This window comes from Musa acuminata, chromosome BXJ1-8 (assembly GCF_036884655.1).
Source record: "Musa acuminata AAA Group cultivar baxijiao chromosome BXJ1-8, Cavendish_Baxijiao_AAA, whole genome shotgun sequence".
NCBI lineage: Eukaryota > Viridiplantae > Streptophyta > Magnoliopsida > Zingiberales > Musaceae > Musa > Musa acuminata.
The window spans coordinates 51,907,848-51,930,181 of record NC_088334.1 but is presented as its reverse complement, the minus strand read 5'-3'; the positions used below and the strand labels follow the sequence as shown (position 1 = coordinate 51,930,181).

At 38.4% G+C, this 22,334-nt stretch overlaps 3 protein-coding genes and 1 non-coding gene across 6 annotated transcripts in view; all 4 read right to left on the bottom strand.

Moving 5' to 3' along the window:
- Positions 1–469: 469 nt before the first annotated feature.
- On the bottom strand, positions 470–2,918 carry LOC135588776 (F-box/WD-40 repeat-containing protein At5g21040-like). The gene has a single exon (XM_065081074.1). It carries the CDS (start codon positions 2,359–2,361, stop codon positions 664–666), a length of 1,698 nt encoding a protein of 565 aa, XP_064937146.1. The 5' UTR covers positions 2,362–2,918; the 3' UTR covers positions 470–663.
- An 838-nt stretch (positions 2,919–3,756) lies between these two features.
- LOC103995624 (DNA-damage-repair/toleration protein DRT111, chloroplastic) lies at positions 3,757–7,295 on the bottom strand. Of its 3 annotated transcripts, XM_065081073.1 has the most exons (4): positions 7,145–7,295; positions 5,690–6,589; positions 4,205–4,478; positions 3,757–4,118 (listed from the first exon to the last, which is right to left on the bottom strand). In XM_065081073.1, exons 2-4 carry the CDS (start codon positions 6,560–6,562, stop codon positions 4,105–4,107), a joined length of 1,161 nt encoding a protein of 386 aa, XP_064937145.1. In that variant the 5' UTR covers positions 6,563–6,589; positions 7,145–7,295; the 3' UTR covers positions 3,757–4,104. The 3 variants fall into 3 exon arrangements, with proteins under 3 accessions (XP_064937145.1, XP_009414528.1, XP_009414526.1); XM_009416253.2 differs by having other exon boundaries at positions 3,757–4,478; XM_009416251.3 differs by having other exon boundaries at positions 3,757–4,478; positions 5,690–6,624; positions 7,145–7,251.
- Positions 7,296–8,553: 1,258 nt separating this feature from the next.
- LOC103995626 (uncharacterized) lies at positions 8,554–13,142 on the bottom strand. The gene is made up of 3 exons (XR_010476465.1): positions 12,984–13,142; positions 8,946–9,143; positions 8,554–8,761 (listed from the first exon to the last, which is right to left on the bottom strand). It is a non-coding gene; the product is annotated as an uncharacterized LOC103995626 (transcript).
- A 708-nt stretch (positions 13,143–13,850) lies between these two features.
- Positions 13,851–22,334, bottom strand: part of LOC135588774 (ABC transporter C family member 2-like) — a 30,830-nt gene continuing 22,346 nt past the window's right edge. The window contains exons 22-29 of the mRNA XM_065081072.1: positions 20,655–20,835; positions 20,196–20,519; positions 19,325–20,081; positions 18,442–18,563; positions 17,582–17,827; positions 15,902–16,003; positions 14,670–14,982; positions 13,851–14,299 (exon numbers count right to left, since the gene is read on the bottom strand). Of these exons, the coding sequence (XP_064937144.1) occupies positions 14,839–14,982; positions 15,902–16,003; positions 17,582–17,827; positions 18,442–18,563; positions 19,325–20,081; positions 20,196–20,519; positions 20,655–20,835 (1,876 nt within the window). The 3' untranslated portion in view covers positions 13,851–14,299; positions 14,670–14,838. The remainder of the gene's footprint in view (positions 14,300–14,669; positions 14,983–15,901; positions 16,004–17,581; positions 17,828–18,441; positions 18,564–19,324; positions 20,082–20,195; positions 20,520–20,654; positions 20,836–22,334) is intronic.

Here is a 22,334-nt window from a genome sequence, read left to right as displayed (position 1 = left end):
CAAGTAATATATCCTGGAGCACAGAGGAAACTGTCACCAATGCTTCTGGTCTGTACGGAATGAAATCATATTTTTGGCATATGATTCATCTCAAATATATTTCTGTACTTAACCAGGCACTTACAAGTGAACCCAGAAGCCACAGTTCACATTAGGCATCAGTCGGAAGTTAAGTGCATGTAGATAAAACATTAAAAGAGGGGGGGGGGGGGAACCAGCCAATTTGCTCTATCCCCACAAAGCTCATCTTTTAAGTATAATTTGTGAGAGCAATTTCCACATACTAAACTTCTCTTAGTCAAAGTCTCAATTATGTGAAGGCTAGTGTACCTACTACGCCGATATGCATATCCAGGAGCAAATATTCCTTAAAAATATACGAAAAAGAATATGACTAACAATATATGAGAAGGGGTCAGAACAAATCATCATCAAGTCAAAGCCAACACGAAAAGTAAGAACACAAAAATTGAGTACAAAATATAATAAGAGAGCTGAAAATGACAACAGTATGTTTACACTATGCAAGCACAAATCTATAATGAAGAAAAATGTGGAACATGGATAACACTATGCACCAGTCTAAGATTAATCCTGACAGTATGTTTATACAAGTTTCATAAATTAAGCACTTGACAAGTTACAGGGACAGAGTCCCTGTCTCTAGGCCTTTAGTTTTCCACTCATGCCACGCTTACTGTGCCAAACGCCACTGCGCTCCCCATTCAGCTGATTCCTTCTTGCTGCAACTGAACACTGATCAGCGCATGCACCATTACTACACATCTCAATCTGCGCCTTGCGCCGCCTCATCCGGTTCTCCAGCCTAACACTTCTAAGGGCTTGGGCCCTCTTTGCAACCTCCAATGCCTGTGAAAAGTTCCAAATTCTAATAATACCTTCCTCACCACCACATATGATCCTATCTGCACCAATGTCCACAGAGAAAAGATTGCAACCAAAGCCGTGTAGCATCCTTTGAGGTGGCTCCACTGCATCTGGTGTGGAGTGCCTGACCTGAGATTGCTGACTTGAAGTGCAAGATTGACCAGACTTCAACAGCTTCCTCACATCAATTAGGGCGATCCTCCCATCACTTGAAGATGACACAACCCATGGAAACTCAAAAGCAAGTGAATGAACAGGGCCTGTGTGTGGAATCCAAGTCGCAACTGGTTTAATATCTTCAGCATCACAGTCATGGCTAACTTGGTACATATGAATCATGCCATCCTCTCCTCCAGTAAATAAAAGATCTCCCAAATGGCTTCGAGTCAAAGAATAGGCATTACCCTCATGAGCATTATGGATAACAGTCATCAAGCATCCAGTATCAATGTCCCAAATATAAGCATCTCTACCAGCTGTGCTAGCAACAGTTCCACCACGAGGGACGAGAGACCACACCCAATCTCCATGCCTCAATGTCCTCAAGCATTTTGAATGAGTTCGGTCCCATATACGAACACTCATGTCCCATGAACCACTATAAATTCTGGTGGAATCTAAAGCAAGACAAGTAACAGGACCTTCATGGCCCCATAGGCGGAAGTTGCAGTTATGGTTCACAGAGACACCTGCAATGTCAAACAGGTGTGGATGCCCTTCAATTGCTCTCCAGCACTGCAGAAATGCATCTGTTCCACCAGCTACCAAGAGCTCAGAATCAGCAGTGATAGCTCGAATTGTGCAACCGAGAGGGCGAGATACCGCAACCGACAAGCCTTCTTCCATGTCCCACATACGAATGACAGCATCATACCCTCCGGTAAAGATAAGTTTTGCTGACTGGAGAAGAAATACAGCTCGTACAGCTTCAGTGTGGCCATGGAGGTCCTCCATGCTGTACCGTCCCATGAACGATTTGCTTCTAAACTCCCTTTCCACAAATAACTCCTTCCAAGATTTATGGTTTGGGAAGCCAGGTCCAGCAGGAGGATTCAGTCCCCGTGGAGGACCCCATCTATCACAATAGAAATCCTTCCACCCATAATGGTCAGATGCAAGGCTATTGAGCAGAGTAGAGACACAGGACATGATGCCGAGATCTTTGGCATCGAGACACTGAAGAATCTCAGAAACTACAGTCACAGGAAGGTCCGTGAAGGAAAGGGGTTGACCATTAGGACCTGCCTCATCAGCTGTCGTCCTCTCAGACTTGGAGTCACCTTTCTTCAAAGGAACCGAGGAAACAGATTTCCGAGTAATGGATTTGCTGTAAGGTTTCTTGCTGCACATTGGTTTCGAGCTGACACATAAAACTTGGGAAGGGACGCCAGCCCAGAGAACTTCTTCGTCCCAAGTACTAGCGGCAAACTTCTCTGGCAATGATTCCTCTATCCCTCGGCATTCTAAGGCCATAAAAGAGTCGAGCTTGGAACTAAATTGCAATTAGAACAGTCTCCTCTACCGCCAAAACAATTGTAAAATCCTCAAAGATCTCTTTTTGTCAAAGATTGAACAGCCAGAACCTAAATTAACGAAGACAAAAAAGCGAAAAGGGAAGAAAGAATGCTGTGGATCCCTTCTACAGGAAGAATTTGAGCCTAATTGAGAACAAAAAGACGAAGCAAAATGAAGAATCAACCAAAAACCCAAGAAGAGATCCTTCCCAAGTTCCTATTCCTAACTAGTAATCTGCAAACAAAAAAAAGCCCCTTTTTTATCGATGCTAAAACCTAATCAAAGATTAAAAGTAAGCCTCGGAACAACGAAACCCTAACCCTAACCAAGATCCGCAGGGATAGAAAGCGTCAAATAGTAGGCAACCGGAACGAAGGGTGACGAATTGAAGGTACCTCGAGAACCCGACGATTCGATCCAATCTCGAGAAAGAAACCCTGGGAGAGACTTCGATCGGATCCGCCCACAAAAGGCAGAAGAAGGAAAGGTCGAAGACTAATATCTTTCTTCATTTCTTGGCTTCCTTCCGCTATTTATATCGTCCACCGTCACGCCGCCAATGCCCACGATAACGGACGGCCAGATCTAACCATCCACTGAAAAGAAAGTGGTCGCAACCGTTGATTTTACGGCTCATTAACGGTCGAGGAGTCGCTTATGAACCGTGGCGGTCTATTTTGGCCCATTTCCATGTATAATAGACAATTGATAGCATATCAGTCAATTTCGGTAATAAATCCTTTTGTGGAACTATAAGTATTTTTCTGAAATTTATTTCCTGAACAAAAGTTAATGACCTTTTCTCTCTGCATTCAGTTTTTATTTTAGAGACATATTCTCAAAAAGTATGATATTTCCTTTTTTTGGTAGCTCTGTTTTAATTATGAAAAATAGAATTTGATATGCCTTCTGCATTGATTTCCTTGAAAAAGAAAACAACTCTACTGATCCCAAGTTTAAATTTATCAACACAAGGATATTCATTGCTAAAAGAATTACACACACATATGTATACATATACATATACACACATACATATATATATATATATGATAAATTGATTGAAAGAGTACAACCTAAATATTATTTATATATATATATATGTATATGTATATGTATATGTATATATGTATATGTATATATACATATACATATATATATATATATATGTTTACATACACATATACACACATACATATACATACATATATACACACACATATATATATATATATATATATATATATATATATATATATATATATATATATATAATCTTAAATCCAGTATATGATAAATTGATTGAAAGAGTGCAACCTAAAAATTACATACAAGACAAAGGGGGTTAGTTCATGCTGAGAACATTAGGATGAATCATTATGACAACTGACCTCACAGTTTTAACTAATAAAAGCAACCATGGAACAAGCAATATCCAGAAAAGGATCATGTCCAAGCATGTCTTTAGGTCTACCAACTTTTCCCCAATAAAAGATACACTTTCCTACTAATGCATCACACAGAATGATATGTACCTCAAACTAATAATAGTTCACATTAAGCTCCATGGTTCAGGAATATCAGAAGAGGTATAGCTTGTACAGCTCTTGATCCATGTTGGTTGTGTTCCTAAATATTGTTGCCAGCATCAAAAGTTCCCTAAATTTTGCCAAACAAGTGGCACAGCTCCAATGCGGGAAATCAGACTCCAGCTTCTACCAAAAAAGAAAATCACACAGGTTTACATCGATCCCCAATTTGGTCTGTGTTTAATCTTCTCATGGGTAACCAGGTATCTCACCAGGCATTGGAGCCAGCTCGTTGTTTCCGAATCTCTCCTCATCGTAGAATGAAGCATGCACTACTCTTCCACCAAAGAAGCGACCATCAAGGTCAATTAATGCCTTTGTCGCTTCTTCTGATCTCTCAAATTGCACAAAGATCCTGACTGCTTCATCAGTTGGGAAGTTGGCCTCGGTGATTTCGAATATCAAGACACGTGTCACAGTGCCATACTTGGTGCACTCGGAGGCAACCTCATCTTCAAGCTCATCATCCACCTCTCCTGGTCCAACCTGGTAAGAAAGCAGTCTATTAGCACCTCCATTAAATTACTATTTTCTTATTGTTTATGTTCCTTCTATGAAGCAGGCCAAGACTTAGGACAACGGAAACAATTTTCAAATGGTGTTAGGTACCTGTTCCAGAATGATTGACAACAGGTTTCTCTACAGCAATATATGAGGACAAGGGCTGAGTAGACAAATAATATCCAACAGCCTTCGAACTGGATTTCAAATGGAGGCTAAAGCAGTACAACAGCCTTCGAACGCTTATGCAATTAATATATCTTTCAGGTTCTTTCATCAGCTCACTAGCTTGTGTCTTTGAAATGAACATGGCTCCATATACCCCAAAGGAGGAGAAAAAAGTGACTGTACTTGTGCTACTCCAGTAAGTGAGTTGCACCAAAAACATTGGATCACACACATATAACAGAGAGAGAGAGAAGGCAAGAAAAGGGGAAGGGGAAAGAAAAAGAAAAGAAAAGCATACTGAAAAAGAGTGACAAGGATAACAAGAACAAAGGATAAACATTGTTGTTTGTACCTGTATAATACATACAGAACCATGAAAGAGTCCTTTCTTTCCTATAAGAACAATATTGTTCAACAATCTTTTCTTTTCTTTACAACTAAGATTATTCAATGATCTTATGTATGTGAGATATATTCCCTTGTGTCATGAGCCTAAACCTAAAACCCAGAATTTCGTAATTGAATCTTGTACAAATAAAACCACATAAGAGAGGATAGACCTCAAAGATCAATCCACCAAAAAAAAACACTAGCGGAAGAAGTTACATTAACAATTTGCAAGCTAAAATAATAAGCACAAAGGAATTTTAACATATTAACCACTGCCAACATCTTACTAAAAACAATACATGTCTATTTGAAAGAACTTGGAGACGAGAACCCATGAAATGATATAGAAAAGCACAAAATATGACAAAAAAGAACAATTTAACTTTCACTTGGGCATGCATATTGAGCAATACGAGCACATGTCTACTGCCATTTATATAACTTATGGCAGCATAATGTTAACAATTGCAACATCAAAAATTCAAAAGTTAATGCAGCAACACCTAAACAGGCATATGATCCGAGAAAACTGTATATGTACAAGAAAGCATGAGAATAGATTAGATAATAGCATGCAAAACAACACACTTGCTGAATCTGAAACCACAGTGATAAAACAAGAAAGACATCCCCCTTACCATGTTCCGGAGTAGTACAACACGAGTCGGTGAGCTATTGAGATTAACACTTTTAGGCTTCTTATCTGGTTTAGACTCGCTGGCATTAACTATCACCCCAGCTCGTCTGTCAGTCTTTTTGGCCATCAGTGGAGTAGTAATTCCCTGTTCCTGCTTGCCGAGTCCCTGGCCTTCTTTCCAGCCCATCTTTGCCATCATCCTCTGTGCAGCAGTCATCTGCCCACCAACACCAATTCCCAATCCAGTCGAACCTGACTTTCCGATGCTAAACCCCTCCCCACCTGGAGGTGGAGAAGGTGACCTTGGAGCAACTCCCCCGCTTATGGCAGCACGTCTTCTCCAAGCTTCTTCACCAGAAATACTCAATGATGAGGACCTTGATTGATGATCATTATCCTCTCTCTCTGCAGCTTCTCGTTCCCTTCTTTCACGCTCTCTCTCCCTTTCTTCCTCTTCGCGACGCCTCCTCTCCAGCTCCCTCTTCATTTCAGCCTCTGCAGCTCTTTTCTTCTTCTCTCTCCTATACTCTTCATAATCATTTGGTCTTGCAGGATCATATTCCTCGATCACTGATGATGTTACCCCGACAAGAGCTGGCTGAAAGGATGAGCTTTTTGTACCATTTTCTGGTAAAGATGGTGGTGGAGCAGAAGAACTCAGAGTCTTCATTTGTGACGCAATTGAGCTTTTAGCTTTGCTTTGTGACTGCTGGTTCTTCAAAACGGACTGAGGAGGTGTAAGTACAGATGACGGCTTTCGCAATGTGGCCGGCGCCATCTTTGCGCTGCTTGACCAAACAGTGGAACTACTGCTTTTCTCTTCATCAGCTGCTGAAGAAGGAGGCGGAAGGTCCCCATACAGTCCACCCAGCATTTTTTTTCCTTTTCTCCCTTAATAAAACTGCCGGCAATCACAAAGATGTTCAAGCTGTAAACCTAGAAACACACTGTGATCTATTGCAACTTAAATCAAGTTAATCGACAATGTCAATGGAAAGAGGAACTAAACATGAACATGCTCTTCACTAAGTTACAGTATTAACTAAGACAAACTGGGAGATGGCTTGACTCTGATCTCAGTAATTAGAATTCAGCAAATATTCATGACTCTGATTTCAGCAATCATCTTCTTCCATCTTTCAGTGGTCAAATTCTCAGAATAATCGAAAACTTAGGAAGCAGAACACAATCATCTTTCTCGATTTTATACCAAAAAAGATTGAAAGTTGAAGAGATGAAAGAAGCAAAAGAACTCGACGCTGAAACCTAATCAAATTTTCAACGTAAGTCCTATCCCTAACAAATCCTCTGCAAAAGCCCAATATTTAAGCCCTAATCTACGCTGAAACCTAATAAAAGATTAAAAGTAAGTCTCCGAACAACGAAACCCTAACCCTAACCAAGATCCGCAGGGATCGAAAGCGTCGAATAGTAGGCGACTGGAACGAAGGCTTACGAAATGAAGGTGCCTCGCGACTCGATGCTTCTGTTCAATCTCGAGGAAGAAACCCTAGGCGAGATTTCGATCGGATCCGCCCGCGAAGAGGCAGAAGAAGAAGAAGAAGAAGACGACGGAAAGGTAAAAGACTGTTATGTTATTTGTTGGCTCGCCTCCACTGTATCGCCTCCGGCGCTCGCGGACACGGACGGTCGGATCGGGTTACCCATTGAAAATAAGGTAGTCTCAGCCGTTGATTTTACGGCTCATCAGCGGTCGAGGAGTCTCTTATGAACCAGGCCGGTCCATTTTCGCAAATGCCCATTTTCGCTTTTTACTAGTGATAATCTCTTTTAAAAAATAATAAAATATTATTTTTCTTATTTACAGAGTTGCTGACGACTTACCAATCAATTTATGGTAATTAATCCTTTTGAAGAATTATAAGTCTTTTTTCTTATATTATTTCCTGAACAAAAGTTAAACCACATTTTCTCCCTGCATTATTTTTTTATTTTTAGAGATGTGTTCTTAAAATTTTTTTGAGATTTCATTTTATTCATTGTTGGTAAGTAGATGTGCTGGTGAGTCAGCACGGCCTGGTCCACGGGTCAATGTCGGGAGTCTTCTGTCGGTTGGGCTGGATGCCGAGGTCGATCGGGCCCTCGCAATGGGGTTTTGATCAACGTTTCTTGTATGCCGAGCTACGTCTCTCCTTCTCCGGAGTGACTGGCAGCTCGCCTTTGTGAGGTGGTCAGGTTCTCTTGCAAAAATAGCCCTCGTCGGGATCACCCGACGAGGCCCCTCTGACGAGCAAGTCAGTGGAGTGATCAATTGATCTTTTTTTCTTTTTTTCCCCACCCTGCCAGATGCTGGCTAGAGGTCTTTATAATATTGCACGTGGGTCGATCGTACGCGAGTTGACGTGGTAGACATGTCAAACAGTGCCTTGGTACAAATTCTGACTTAACGTGTCTCGAGAGTGATTCTACCTCGAGATTCCCAAGATATGACGTGCCGAGAAATGTCCTAGTACGGATTCTGACTGTGGCCGATGGCGTCGGACTCTGACGTGTCTTGAGCCAAAATATACCATATCATTCACTATATATGTTTTAATTTTGGAAATAAAACTTGATATGCCTTTGTTTTGATTTCCATGAAAAAGAAAATATCACTACATATATGATGACATTTATATGTAGATTTGAACCCAAGAACAGTACATTAATGATTGGAATGCGTCAACAGAGACAAATCCATGACTTGATTTATTTATGATGCTTCTTTCAAAAGGCTGCTTAAAAGATGTGAAGAAGGTTTCTAAAAATTTGAAGGAATGTGTTGTTTGTGAAAATCTACAGAGAAATATAAAATGAGAGACACAACAAGACACTGCTCTTTCCAGCAATCCATTTAGCTAAAACTGAAAGAAAAATAATTATCCATCCATGTATTGTCTTTTTTTTGTCGAAATAATATTGATACAGATGGATCATCCATCGGATACCATAATATTCATATGACAGGATCTGATCATTAAACCAAACTTTCTTTATCCTCACAACCCAAACTATGATTACCAAGTACTAATCATTCCAGTAGCAGCATTCAACCACAGCAAAACCACTTCCGCTGCACCAAATTAATGAACTGGTTAGTAAACCAAGAAATTGTGTGCTTGTGTAGTACAAGATTAGTTTGTGTTGAAACAAACATGATCATGGATACCAATTGGTGTGGAAGCTTCTGTGATCAAATCACAGTGATGAGTTTTTTCTTTTGTTTCAGCAAAGGTTCTAAAAGATAAGGGTCATACAGTTTTTCTCGGATGCTGGTAGGTGTCATCTGGTGGCAGACTACCTACATCTTTTCTCGTTGGTGTTGTCGGAGTGCCCGAGTTACCACCTGTCTTCTTCTCATCTCGAACTTTGTTAAATATAACAGTGAAACCTTCAGCCGAGGCAGGATTGTTGACATCCCACTCTCCAAACTTGGGCAATGGTTGACCCTTCTCCTGATGCACTCAAAAAAATAAAATCTCGGGGACCATAGTCAGCTATGGGAAACCAAAACAGCCATTTGGAAAGAAGACAGAAACAATTAAGCAAGCAGTCGATAGTCAATTTTCAGTAAAAAAAAAAAATTGTACTACAAAGTGTACAGTAAATGACAAGAATTGAAGAAGTTCTAGTATCATTAATCAAGTGCGGATTACAACAACAGGAAAATAACAAGCTGAAATATTCCAACTCTTTTGGGTCAGCTATGCAACCAAGATCAATTAGACCTATTTTTATTCTGATGTTTTAAAAAAAATTGTTTCTTTGGTCTTCTATATCTCTTTTTACACTGAATCATAATTGGCTTGTCTGTTCTAACTAGTACATCTGCAAGTCTCTTTTTGGCACTTACATACCACCTAAAATTCATCTCATTTTATTCTTTTGTAGAAACCACCCATAATTGTTTGCAAATGTAAACATTTCTGGTTCCATTTTTATTTAGTAATACATGATCTATCCCAACATCCTTATCTCAAAACCAATTTGGTGAGAGATAATAGCTTAAATGTTATTGATACTGGTGAATCTTCAAGCAGGAAAATGGTGATAAGGTATGAAACTACAGCATGTGTTCACTGCATTACCGATTCAACAAAATACTTCTCTAAATTCAAATAGAAGTACAATTATTGGAAAAAAAATAAAGGACAATTTCCTAGCAGAGTGGCAGTCAATGGGCAGTTGCCTTCAATTTCTCACTAGGGCCAACTTTTGAAGTTACTTAACAAAGTGCTGTTTACAGGTATAGCAAAATTCCATTGTTCATCCAAATGTACATCTCTACCTACACTTTTCTTTTCATCAATCTCCTAGCCCTTCACAAAGAAGCTTTTTGCAAGTAGCTGATGCATTTCTTCCTTGAGTAGATTTCAATTTATCTTCTTGAATAAACTTAAATTCACTCAAGTGCTTAAAAACATAATAATCCTTTTCACAAGAAAGTTCAACAAAGTAAAATTTTGAGAAGGAAGATACACTCAGGTACTGAAATGCATAATGATCCTTCTCATAATCAAAGCATAAGATTGTAAAAGTATGAGAATAAAAGGAAGACAAACTATGTACAACGGAACTGTGGATCTGCCAATTTGGCTAAACACTAATATATAAGAACTTCCGTAAGTATTATACCCAAACATATTAAAGTTTCTGATGTTCATTTCAAACACTCCTCAGTTTGACCTAACTGAGAAAAATAGAATACATCTCCTTGAAGCTTCAGATTTATGCAAGTCTAATGCATTTGTATTTAGGTTCCATATAACTGTCTTATCAACAAGCACACTAGTTTCCTTCTTGGATTTCTCACTTTTTCCCAACTCAATAATTGATGGAAGAAAAATTCTAGAATATATAGGCTAAGAGCTAAATTCAAGTTTGATATAACGTTCTGTTAAAGGCGATCATGAATTCTAGCTCAATGTTTAAAGCAAGATTCGCAATACCGTACCGTACCGGTATTTCGACCTGGGCTCGGTACCGGTACGGTACGGTATACCGAGCGGTACACCCAGGTGTGCCGAGTCCCTGGCCTGCGTACCGACAGTGCACTCGAACCGGTAACAGGTGATGAACCCTTCAAAAGAAACAGTGCTACAGTGCACTCGAACCGGTAACAGGTGGTCCGCGTACCGACAACCTGTCGGACCGGTACGTACCGCCCATACCGGGCAGTACGGTTCGGTACGGCAGACCCTGGTTTAAAGAGTTGGGTTTCAATAGGCTAGTTTCTTTTGAAGGGTTCATCACTTAAAAAAAGGCAACTTGCTTGCACAGAGAATAGTAGGAAGATTTATCAGACAGATAATTGTATGAGATAATCCTAGACTAGCAAGTGGAAATGGTTACAAATCACTTCACATAAAACTTTCAACTTGTAATAACAATTGTCCAGCATATAAAACAGTAGTAGAAGATGTAGCACGGCCCTCAAATCACTTAAAGAGTACTTTGGCAGTCACACTAGTAAGAATATTAATTGCAACGAAAGCAAGAAAAGGAAGAAGCAAGTGTGCAGTCATTTTCTGGTTTAATAACAATTGTCCAGCATATAAAACAGTAGTAGAAGATGTAGCACAGTCCCCAAATCGCTTAAGAGTACTTTGGCAGTGACACTAGTAAGAATATTAATTGCAGCCAAAACGAGAAAAGGAAGAAGCAAGCATGCAGTCATTTTCTGGTTTCAATTATGATCAACCCAAGCAAGGGAAAAATACTAGTATCATCGTCAAACACAATATGCCACGAAATATCATATGTAAATCTTATGTCATTACTTCCTTACATTTGTGCTATGATTATCTAGGCCATCCACTGATGCATGTTTGATGCTTCTTTATGTGTATGTGCAATACAGTCATCATTATCATGCACTTGAGAAGAAATATTTGGTATCTGTGCTGAGCAAGCAGTTTCTTAATAATGGTATACTGCTTTATATTTAATTACACAGTTAAGCATGATTAGAAATGACTAGACTCCATAGCATACCTTCTACATCCACAAAATTTATTGAGGCTATACAAGGAAATGTATAATCGGAAAAGTAGTGGACAGCAAGAAGTTATGATATATACCGGCTGACTGGAAGGCAGACATCCAATAGATTATATGATGGAAAGAAAGCTGGACTATTATGTTGTGAACAGGATTTTCCAAAAGATGAGTTGCATCGTGTTAGAGGAGAAAAATGAAGAGTGATCTCTGGGGGACCATAACCATAAGAAAAAAAGTTTGGCCAGCAAAGCCTGAGTCCACATCAAGGAACAGAATTGGTTGATACCAAGCAGAAGGTGTTGGCTTAAATATCAGACTTCATTAGATGTAGTCTACATTTAAGTGGATCACATATGTTCAGATGCCTTGTATGGTTTATCATGTCAGCTTTTTCATTCAAAGTTAGATTAAAGATCCATCTCCCTTAGATTTTGGCAAAATAAAACAAATTTAACAAGTAATATCATGTCCATATCCTGTTGTTTCTCACTCAGAAAAGAAAAGGATCATCTGTCTAATCTTTGCTGTCCTGTTACATTCCAAGGTTGAGCTTGCTAAAAAGTTCTAAAATGGGAACAGCAGGAAGAATAATGAACGTAATCAAGGTATATTGCTTATCCAGCACAAATTATTTCGATCATGAAAACAGATCCAAAAAATAGTAAAGCAATTCTAGATAACATTATTGGTTTGTTTGTTTAAGCACTCAGGTTACTAATATTAGCTCAGACGCCACAATTTGAAATCCTGATGCAAGAAAATCTTTCCCACATAAACAGGCCATGCATGTATAGATCTTGAGCTACTGGCACAATTCCTAAGGACTGGATCACTATATGATAAGCAATTAAACAATTTAATTCATCAAAAATTCTAAGCCAACAAGGAGCACAAATTACATGTTCCAACACACCAATCAAAGTGCTAAAGAGCAAAGACTGGCTCCACAGTAACCAATCAAAGATCATTGACTTCCACGTACGTGCATCAACAATCAAGCTTCACAATCGACCAAATCAAGACACACCCGCATCATTTCGGTCGATCCTCAAGACGGAACCAATCCTCAACCATAGCGCACGTCTCCCAGAACTTCCCAGAGTAAATTTTCATGATGATTCTCTTTTTTTTTTTTTCAGAATCAAAATCAGATGCATTAAATTCGAAGAAAAAAGAGCATTTTGACTACTCCGATTGTTAGAAAGGACCGGATGCTGGAAGTTCAATCGGAAGAAAAGGAATCACAGAATCAACGAAAAGAAGACTCAGGGAATCTGGAGAAGAGAATCGCTTACTGCGGACATGATCGACGAGATCGAATGCTGGGAAGCCCCAGAGATCGGAGGCGGAGGCGGAGGCGGAGGCGGAGAGGAAAGAGGGGTACTGGGAACGAGAGCCACTCCCACTCTGTCTTCCTTTCTTTCTCAGCACGAACGATATAATAATGCCCAGTTTATTATTCAACCGGCGGGCCCCAAGAAGGATCCCACGTCTCTTCAATCTGGCTACAAATGTGAGTAACTTTAGGCTTGGGTAACTTCTAGCTGGTTTCGCGACTCATAGCGCCTTCCTTGGCCGTTGGATATGCGCGCCTTTGCTTCAAGATCCGCGAACATGCGAATCCAACGGCATCCCCTAGGCAACATTTCACGTCTCGCGGGTCGACGGCGCAAGCAGACCCACGGACACGGTCGTGTCGGGGCCCAGCTGTGGATTCACTCCGATGTGACGAGGTGGGGACTCCCGGTGTCCCGTGCCCATCAGCCTGGTAGCCAGTATCAATAGCCGTCGAAAAGCTCCTCAATTGTCGTGTTTTGATTGGTTTCGCTTCGATTTGTTGTGATGGAGGCTGTCATGGCCGCTGCACGATCGCTATCCGAGTATAGGAATTGGGGGTCCACGTGTCAGTGACCGGTTGGTTACCTGTTCTTAAGCCGATGGGTTTTGAGTACACCTAAATAATCATGTCGATTAAATAGATATTTATTTTTCATCCATCCATCCATAAACAAAATCATATAATTAGCCCATCTCATCTAAACAACAAAGATGGATGATCAAGTCGAAGTCCAAATCAAAATGCAGAGTAACAATATGATAAAAAGTATGGGACAGAAGGTGTCATATTGTCAGGTCAAAGAAAGATGGATGGAACTCTCAGGTACAAGAAACCTACATTTCTGATACTCATAAATCCTTGCAATAGCATCTTTGACAATAAAGAGAGTGTTTGAAGACAATGTATGTCCATCACAGCAGAGTTTTACAAACATGCAAAAGCCAGTTACCTATCTGTGCCTTGGCATCCTCTCAATACCGATGATTGAGAGAGAAGAATTACAATTACAATTATAATTCCAATAATGGATGTCTTCAGTATCAGCTGTCGAAAAGAAGAGAGCAAAAGAAAGATTAAGAGTCACTTCAATGGACAAAAGTGGAGGCACCATAAGCTTCCCTTGCACTTCCCAGCAACCCGATTTGAGGTGCAAAATGGTGGTCAGCTGCATTTGCTACATCTCCAGCTGGTCCCAATCGAGCGATCTGTCTCCAAAAGCATAACCTGACTGTTGAAGTCGGTTCCGTGACAGTTTACTCATAATCGCAAGACCTGAAAGAGACCAGCATCGTAACATTAGAAGCTGCAAGAAGCAAATGAGACATAACAAGCATTTTGATCGAATAGTAGGGTAGAACAAAGGAACATGCACTTTCCACGATTGATAAGGGCTCGACTTATTTTTGTGTACCGTATTCTTTCAATCACTGTCACGGTGCCTCTTGTTACGTGTAGTATATTTGTTTAGTATAAGTTAAACATGAAAAATCTGTTAATATGCCTTGTTGAGTGCTGAATCTGGTGCATATGAACGTATCTCTTTTGACAAGCAATCAGCCGAAGCATATTAATTACCCATGCAGACTGTTGCAGTCTATGTTCAAACATGTGTTACGGGTAAAGCTATGTTGAAAGAAATTACCTTCAACCACTTTATATAGTGAAGACCACCACCTATCTCTTGGGACATGGTATTCTTCCAACTTTTCTTCAATTTCGTTGTCATGCTTTCCTTCCAAAACACTCTGCAATGTCACAACAGCATCCTTTGTTCTGCTAAGGATGTTATTCTCATCATCAATCACCAGCCCTTAGAGGTCACTCTGCGAAGATGTCAGGCTGACCCCGAGTGCAAATTGGGCAGCAGCTACCCAGCGTGATGAGGCCAACCATCTCCTCTGACCTTCTTGTCTCTTGGTCTCTTCCCTGCTAGACATGTTCTCGAAGACCAAACTCTGTTTCCATCAAACAAAAGGCCATAAGTGCATATTAAAAAAAAAATGCTGAACAGGAAGGCAAGCGATAGAAAAATAGCCATAATTACTCGTTACTTGATTTGGCAAAGGTCCACAACAACATACATACAATTGCTGGTAACAATTTTCAAATCCTAGTGCTGCCAAGCATGGATATTTGATGTCTTGAAGACTTATTTAGATGCTCATTATCAAAATTTGAGGTATTGAAGACTAATTACATGTTATAAATATCATACATATGTGCGAGACATATGCATGTCAATAGTACAAGGAGTTGAATACGTTTGAAGCATCATGCACATGTCATGAAGTATCCAATTAACATGGACACATAGACAACACAGGCACCACAAGAAATTTGAAGTGTCCAAGCTTGATGACAGGTTACCTGTTCTTGAGCCGATGGATTATCTAGGTCTAGCAGATAACTTATTCCTAAAATTGAGCAACCTCACCATGACACCAACACCCTCTGAATGATATTTGCAGCTTACAAAATGAAATTAGAGTGTGGAAGGTGTCTTCCTGTGACATTTGCAAATTTCTTGTTTGGTAATAAAGCTAAATTTCCAAAATACAACTTGAACTCTCAATACCAAGTCATTTTAAGAATTATTATTCCTCCTAGGATCTAAAGTGAGAATGAACAATTAAGGAAAAAGTCAATACCTAAAACCAAAGAAATACAAAAAAATGATTCATATTGGATAAAACATGCTTACTAATTTTTAACTTTATAGGCTTGACTAAGAGAGTTGACCACCTATATGACAACTAAGATTTGTGATGAACCATACTTCTAGATTAAAGTGACAAAACAAGATAAGATATTGCTCATGAAAACTCTTTTGAAGAGGTAAATAACTAACAGAAAGAAAAAGACATGTATTAGTACCCGTAGGTATTGTGCATTAGCAGTTCCAGTACTTTGAACCATCTTGGAGAAAGCACTGTCATCCTTTGATAAAAGGGTCTCTGGGGTGTCAAATTCCAAAACCTGCAGATGAAGTCGGGTGATATACATTGATGAAATCTGATAACTGTAATCTTTTAACATAGTAATTGAGAGAGAAGCATGAGACTTGACAGGAGTCTGAGCAGAACACCAGTATATCCGTTCAGATCTAAGTAGGCTGAAGTACATGTGGATTCAGATCTAGGCGTGAATGTATTAAAGCATGCACAGTAAGCATCAACATATGTATGCATCTCTGTTTATACATAAACAGTACACACCGGTATTTCCATAGAAGAAGATTCAGAAAAGGCAAGTTATCGTTTAATTGAATGAGCATTTCTTTTTTTTTTTTGCCAACAACATATTTACATAGAGAGCAGAAAGGCAATGCACTTTCAATATAATGAAGTACCAATTTCAGCACTGAGTCATGATTCTAAATATTAGGAATCACATTTCCAACATAAGTTTCCAAACCACAAAGATTTCAACTGCTATGAAGAAACCTAGTTAAATGCAATGATCAATATAAGAATTAATATCCACTTTGTCTCACTCACAAGAGGGTTGAGACAGTATCACGATATCAATCTTCCATGCTGAATTGTAGGGGTCAATACCATCGATTGATGCAACATCGACAAGCTGTAATGTCCGAACTATTTAGGCTGGCTAGATGGATTTATTTTTTTAGCATTGAGCTCAACAGTGCCATTTGATAATAACCAAATAGCTCTGCTGCCAAGGTGATTGCATTGAACTTGATAATTTTGACAATACTCATTGTGTACTATCAAGTTAGTCAAAGCTCTTGAACACAAATAATTCTTCACTTGATTCTTCTTAAGCAAAGCTATTTCACATGAAATGAGCATGGACCATGGAGATCTTAAGATGTAAATTTTTGCCAGAACTAGAAGGATAAGCCCAGATGTTGTCAATGGAGGAGGCAAGAGTTGCCATTGCTAACAAGAATATGATGCCACAAGTACAAAAGTGCTTCTGCATTTGCAATAAATTGGTGAATTCTTACTGCTTGATTAGAAAACCATAAAACTGAGATGATGACTGTGTGTTCATTTCAAAAATCTAACAGAAAGAAAAATAATTCAAAGAAAAGACAGCAACCAGTGGCTAAAAATCACCCATTTTATTTAAACAAAAATAGATAAATTTATATTGTAAAAGAAATACGTATCGGATCTCCATGAGTTGAGGTAAACTTATCCTAGATTTCTTGTCACCCCTCAACTCCCACCCACCCCCTCCAAAACCTCCTTCCCCAACTTTTCTCTTCCAAAGCACTGATGGTGTCCCCATTTATATGCATTCAGATGCATAAAAAATGATATGAGCTGTCCAAGAAAGGTTTGAATCTAGCTACTAGTGGTTAATAAATTCTATGACAATAAACCAACATGCTGTATTTTTATTTTTTTTGTAAGTTCAACATGCTAATAGCTATCCACATCTGAAGGTTAAATTCTGAACAATTAGTTGTTGAGTCCATAATAAGCAGATAAAAACATGCTCCAGATATTGAAAAAAAGGCTTTGGGTTCCCACACAAGTTATCCTAGTAAGATTGTCATGCGGCAACTGGAGTCTCACAGAATACCTTGCCAGCACCGAGGAGAAGAAGCCGGTCACAGTCGATGATGGTATTTAATCGATGAGCTATGATGAGCATTGTGCAAGATTTGAACTCTTCTCTTATAGTTTTCTGGATAAGAGCATCAGTCCTGACATCCACTGCTGCTGTTGCTTCATCAAGAACAAGAATCTTCGATCTCCTTAACAATGCTCGAGCAAGACTCAGAAGTTGCCGTTGCCCAACACTGAAATTCTCCCCTGCTTCTGAGACCTACAACAATAAGAGGTTGAATAGTTCAGCCACAATACTTGTGCAAAATCATCCTGAGGATAAGGGAAAAATTAATCATATCAGTAGAAGCTACATGTAATATACCCTTGTTCTATATCACTTTAGCATTTGAATTTATGAGAGAACTAAATTTCACCCTCATCCTTGGTGTCAAATAGGCAACAAAAATACGACTTCTGTTGTATTCTTGTAAGCCACTGATATTGCATCTACGGCAATAAGTCCAAAAAGATAATCATAGAGAGATAGGTTCACACAAGACCAAATAATGTAAGAAACTAAATATTTAAAACTGTAACTATGTAAAATTGAGGAGACAATCATAACATGCTGAAGAGAAAGCATAATTTATAATAGGAATTTACTTGATATACCTTAAACAGTGTATTTCAAATTCCAATCAACAAATTGAAAAGCCAGAAGTAAAGTAGTAAACATTATCAGGAACAATCAAAAGTATTTATTTGTTTCTGATTCTTTTGATGCTGAGGTTTTCTAGTCATAAGTCACTAGATGTCCACAATAACAGCAACTCAATGCATGCATATAATGAGAAGATAAATAGATGGTATAAAGAGTAGAATGCACCAAACCTGCGCATCAAGTCCCATTGTATTCCTCCGAATGACATCTTTTAGATGTGCTCTCTCCAAAGCCTCCCAAAGATCTGCATCATTGTGCTCATTGAAGGGATCCAGATTAAACCGGACAGTGCCTGGGTAGTTTTTGGGCCAGACAGTCAAAAACACAAACAAAAATAGAGCAAAACAGCACCATACAGATATATATAGTGAATAATGAACAGGTTCTGTCTATATGGAAAAATGAAAAGTTAGATTCTTTTAAAATCCTAGGGTACAGCACTTAAAATGATAGATTCTTGGATTAATGCAGGAAGTTCACAGCCGAAACTTCAACTATTTCAAGTAGTTAAAACTCTTGCACATGAAACTGCTTCAACAATGCATAATCAAACTAATAAGCCATGAAAGCATTTCAACAGTCTCCATGAATGCAAAAAGAATATCAAGATTCAGTTTGTCTTGCCATTTACCCAATGTTTTCATTTCGCTTGAAAATTTTGACTATTTGATAATTGAATTTGATATATCTTGTGATTTACTCAGTCAAATAAAAGCCCTTGAGAGGTCACCAATCTAATTATTGGCCTTTCAACTATTAAAAAAATCATTCAATTCAGGTCACATTAAACTGACACAAAAACACCTAGATGGTCCAAATTAATGTTCCAAATTAATGACCGTAAAACTAAAATTTTATAATAAATTCAGGAAACCTATGAAAGGTAACATGCCCTGATTGTCAGATTTTGTGCTAGATGCTTCAGGAAGATTCATACCACTAATAGAAGACTACTATCCAGTGTTTCATATTGTTTAAGTAACAGAACTTAAGCAAACAACAAAAAACTTTATTTTTAAATTCAAGCCCATAATGATGGAGGAAGTATAATACCTGAAAACAGAACCGGTGACTGTGGTATAATTCCAAGAACTTTACGCAAATCCCAAAGACCAAACTTAGATATATCATAATCATCAATAAATATTTTTCCTCTTTCTAGTTCCACAATGCGGAACAAAGCATTAAGCATGCTAGACTTTCCAGCCCCAGTACGACCAACTATTCCAATCTTTTCACTTCCTTCAATTGTGAAGGATATGCCATGAAGAACAGGGGGAAGCTCTGGCCTATAACGAAGGACAACATCTTGAAACTTGATAATTCCAGCTGATGGCCAACCTGGAGGTGGTCTGTTGCTTTCAATAACAGGAGGAGCTTCAGAAGGCAATTCTATGTATGTCCCAACTCGCTCGACAGCATTTAAACTATTTTCAGCGAGACTTGCAAGTCTCAGAACAGCTGTCAATAGGTTGGTAATGTTTAAAGCGTAAGTAAGAAGTAGACCCATAGTTGATGCAAATGCTTTCTGATTTTCTGCACGTTGGTTTTGCATGACAGCAAAAGTAGCTGTGAACCATATCATGATGCCTCCCAGTGTCTCCAACCGAATAGCAAGCCACCGATTACCACTCATATTAACAAGCGTGAATCTTACATTATTATCCATTGATTTACCATTGATGCTGGCCATCCTGTCATATGCTTTGTATGCTCGAATTGTTGACAAACCATTTAATGCTTCGGAAAATTGTGCATACACTGGCGATCTGGTAATGGAATCTAGACGCTTTACTTCACGTGCTGTACTCTGTAAAATATTAAAAATTTAAATGACCATGAAACAAGTGTTACAAGCATTTAGTTAAATGAAAATAAGGAAACTGCATTTCCTGAACTATTAAATAGACTAGAAATCTTTTACCTGATAGTACAAATAGGCAGCATAGAACAAAATCAAAAGGGGCATTATTGCCCACAGAGAGGTAGTGCTCACGATGCCAATCAAAACAAATGTTGAGAGAAGTTGTGAGACTTGTCCCAGGAACATGTTAACATAGACTGCAACATAGCGATCAATGTCACCAAGATCTTTTGCAAACCTGTTAATTATGCGTCCAAGCGGATTGGTGTGAAAGAATACCATTGGAGCTCTTAATATAGAGTGAAGCATGCCATCATGCAGCCTTTTGGCTGCATAAAGACTTGACATAATTAGCCAATAAGAGCTTGTCAGCGTCACTAGTACCTAAATTAACATTTGAACCTGGAGTTAGAATTCAGAGAAACTTCGGTTTAAGCAAAGATTCTACCCCGAATTAGAATTGCCAGAGATTGTTAACTGTGAGCAATTAATAACATTTTAGTTCTGAATTTTCTGTACCTGACCAAGAGAAAGAACTGAATAAATCAGATTGTAAAATCCAGCACCATGGCTCTTCGGAGAGCTCTGATCTGTCCAGACACTTAACCATGTGCTACTTGAGACTCGGAGAACTTCAGTCAAAGCATAGCAAGAGAATAGCATCAGAACAACCCACATCCCACCCAATGCATTCTTGTACCTGCAAAAAATACAATTAAACAAATTTGGTAAACATTAACCGCACTCAAGTACAAGGGCAAAAACAAAGCTGAACATGACATGAATCTTGAGTAACATATGCACTAATCTGGTGACATAGGAATTTCCAACTCGTGGCACTAATGGTTTAAAATGTCAGTCGGACCGATATGTACTGCCCCATATTTACCAATCCAACCATGCACCTAACTAACCATATACCTTGGTATAACTCAATATACTGCTTTTTTTATTAAGTGATACTGGGTACAACTCAGCATAGTTCTAAAATTTAGTTAGTATGACGCATACTAATCAGTGTTTATCAGTTTGACTACAGAACAATATCAAGTCATATGGTGCAATACCCATCAAAATAGTTTTTTAGTTTTTATTTCAAGTGACACCGAGTGGCATGGATCCATATACCATTTGGTTTATGGTTCCATATCAATCCAATAGATTACCAAAACCAGCATTGGACAGAGCTTTAAATCTTTGAAGATCAAAAACTATTATCGGATTACTACTTGAAACTTTGGTTGCAAATGCCTTGGATTAAAGTAGTAGCTGTTAATCATGCAAAGCTGTTGGAAACATTTAGAATACCTATCTTCATAATCTTCTGTCATGAAATGCCCAAGCAAAGCCCACAGCAGAGTTTTTGTAAAAGAAATAAGAGGCAAGAATTGTGAAATAAAACATTACAAAAATAAAGAGAGAGATTCATAACATAATATATAAGAACTTAGAAGAACAGAACATGTAGTAAGACATCAAAATGTTAATTTTGTTAATACAAATAGAGCACAGAAAGTTCTCTGGATATTAGATAGAGCACCAATTTATCAAGACAAATAATCAAAGCATAAAATGATTAAGAACTCAGGCTATATGAAACAAGGATACTCCAGATTACTTGCCATATCCATATCAGATTGCTCCTTGCAATATACATTTTCAAAATAACCATTAACTAGATCCAATGCATCTAGGATACTAGGTAATCTTTGATAGAGACTACGTGTAAGAACTTTGTTTTTGTTGAATGTTGATCTCAGATTGTTAATGAAATAATATATAATTTGATAAATTGCTTTGTGTTGTTTGTCTTAAATATCATAGTATGATAAACAAACTTAAAAGGATTTGGAGAAGTTATCGTAAGTGAAGTAAGATTAATATTTGAAGTAATATGTTACTAAAAATTCAAGATGAATAGTCAGCTAAATACTTCTTGTTATTTATAATGATACCTGACTACATTCTTTGACATTACAAATAAATATCAAGCTCTGTCATATATGCAATTCAAATATTTTTAATATCATATCCATGATTATTATATCATATATTTTCAAGATTTCCTGAATTGGTGTATTGGCACTGTCATATCAGTATCCAATATCCATATATACATAATCCCACAAGTATCAAGAAAGCCCTGTAAAATCAAAGTTTTGACCAATGCTATAATTGCAACACAAGCATTGCATATAA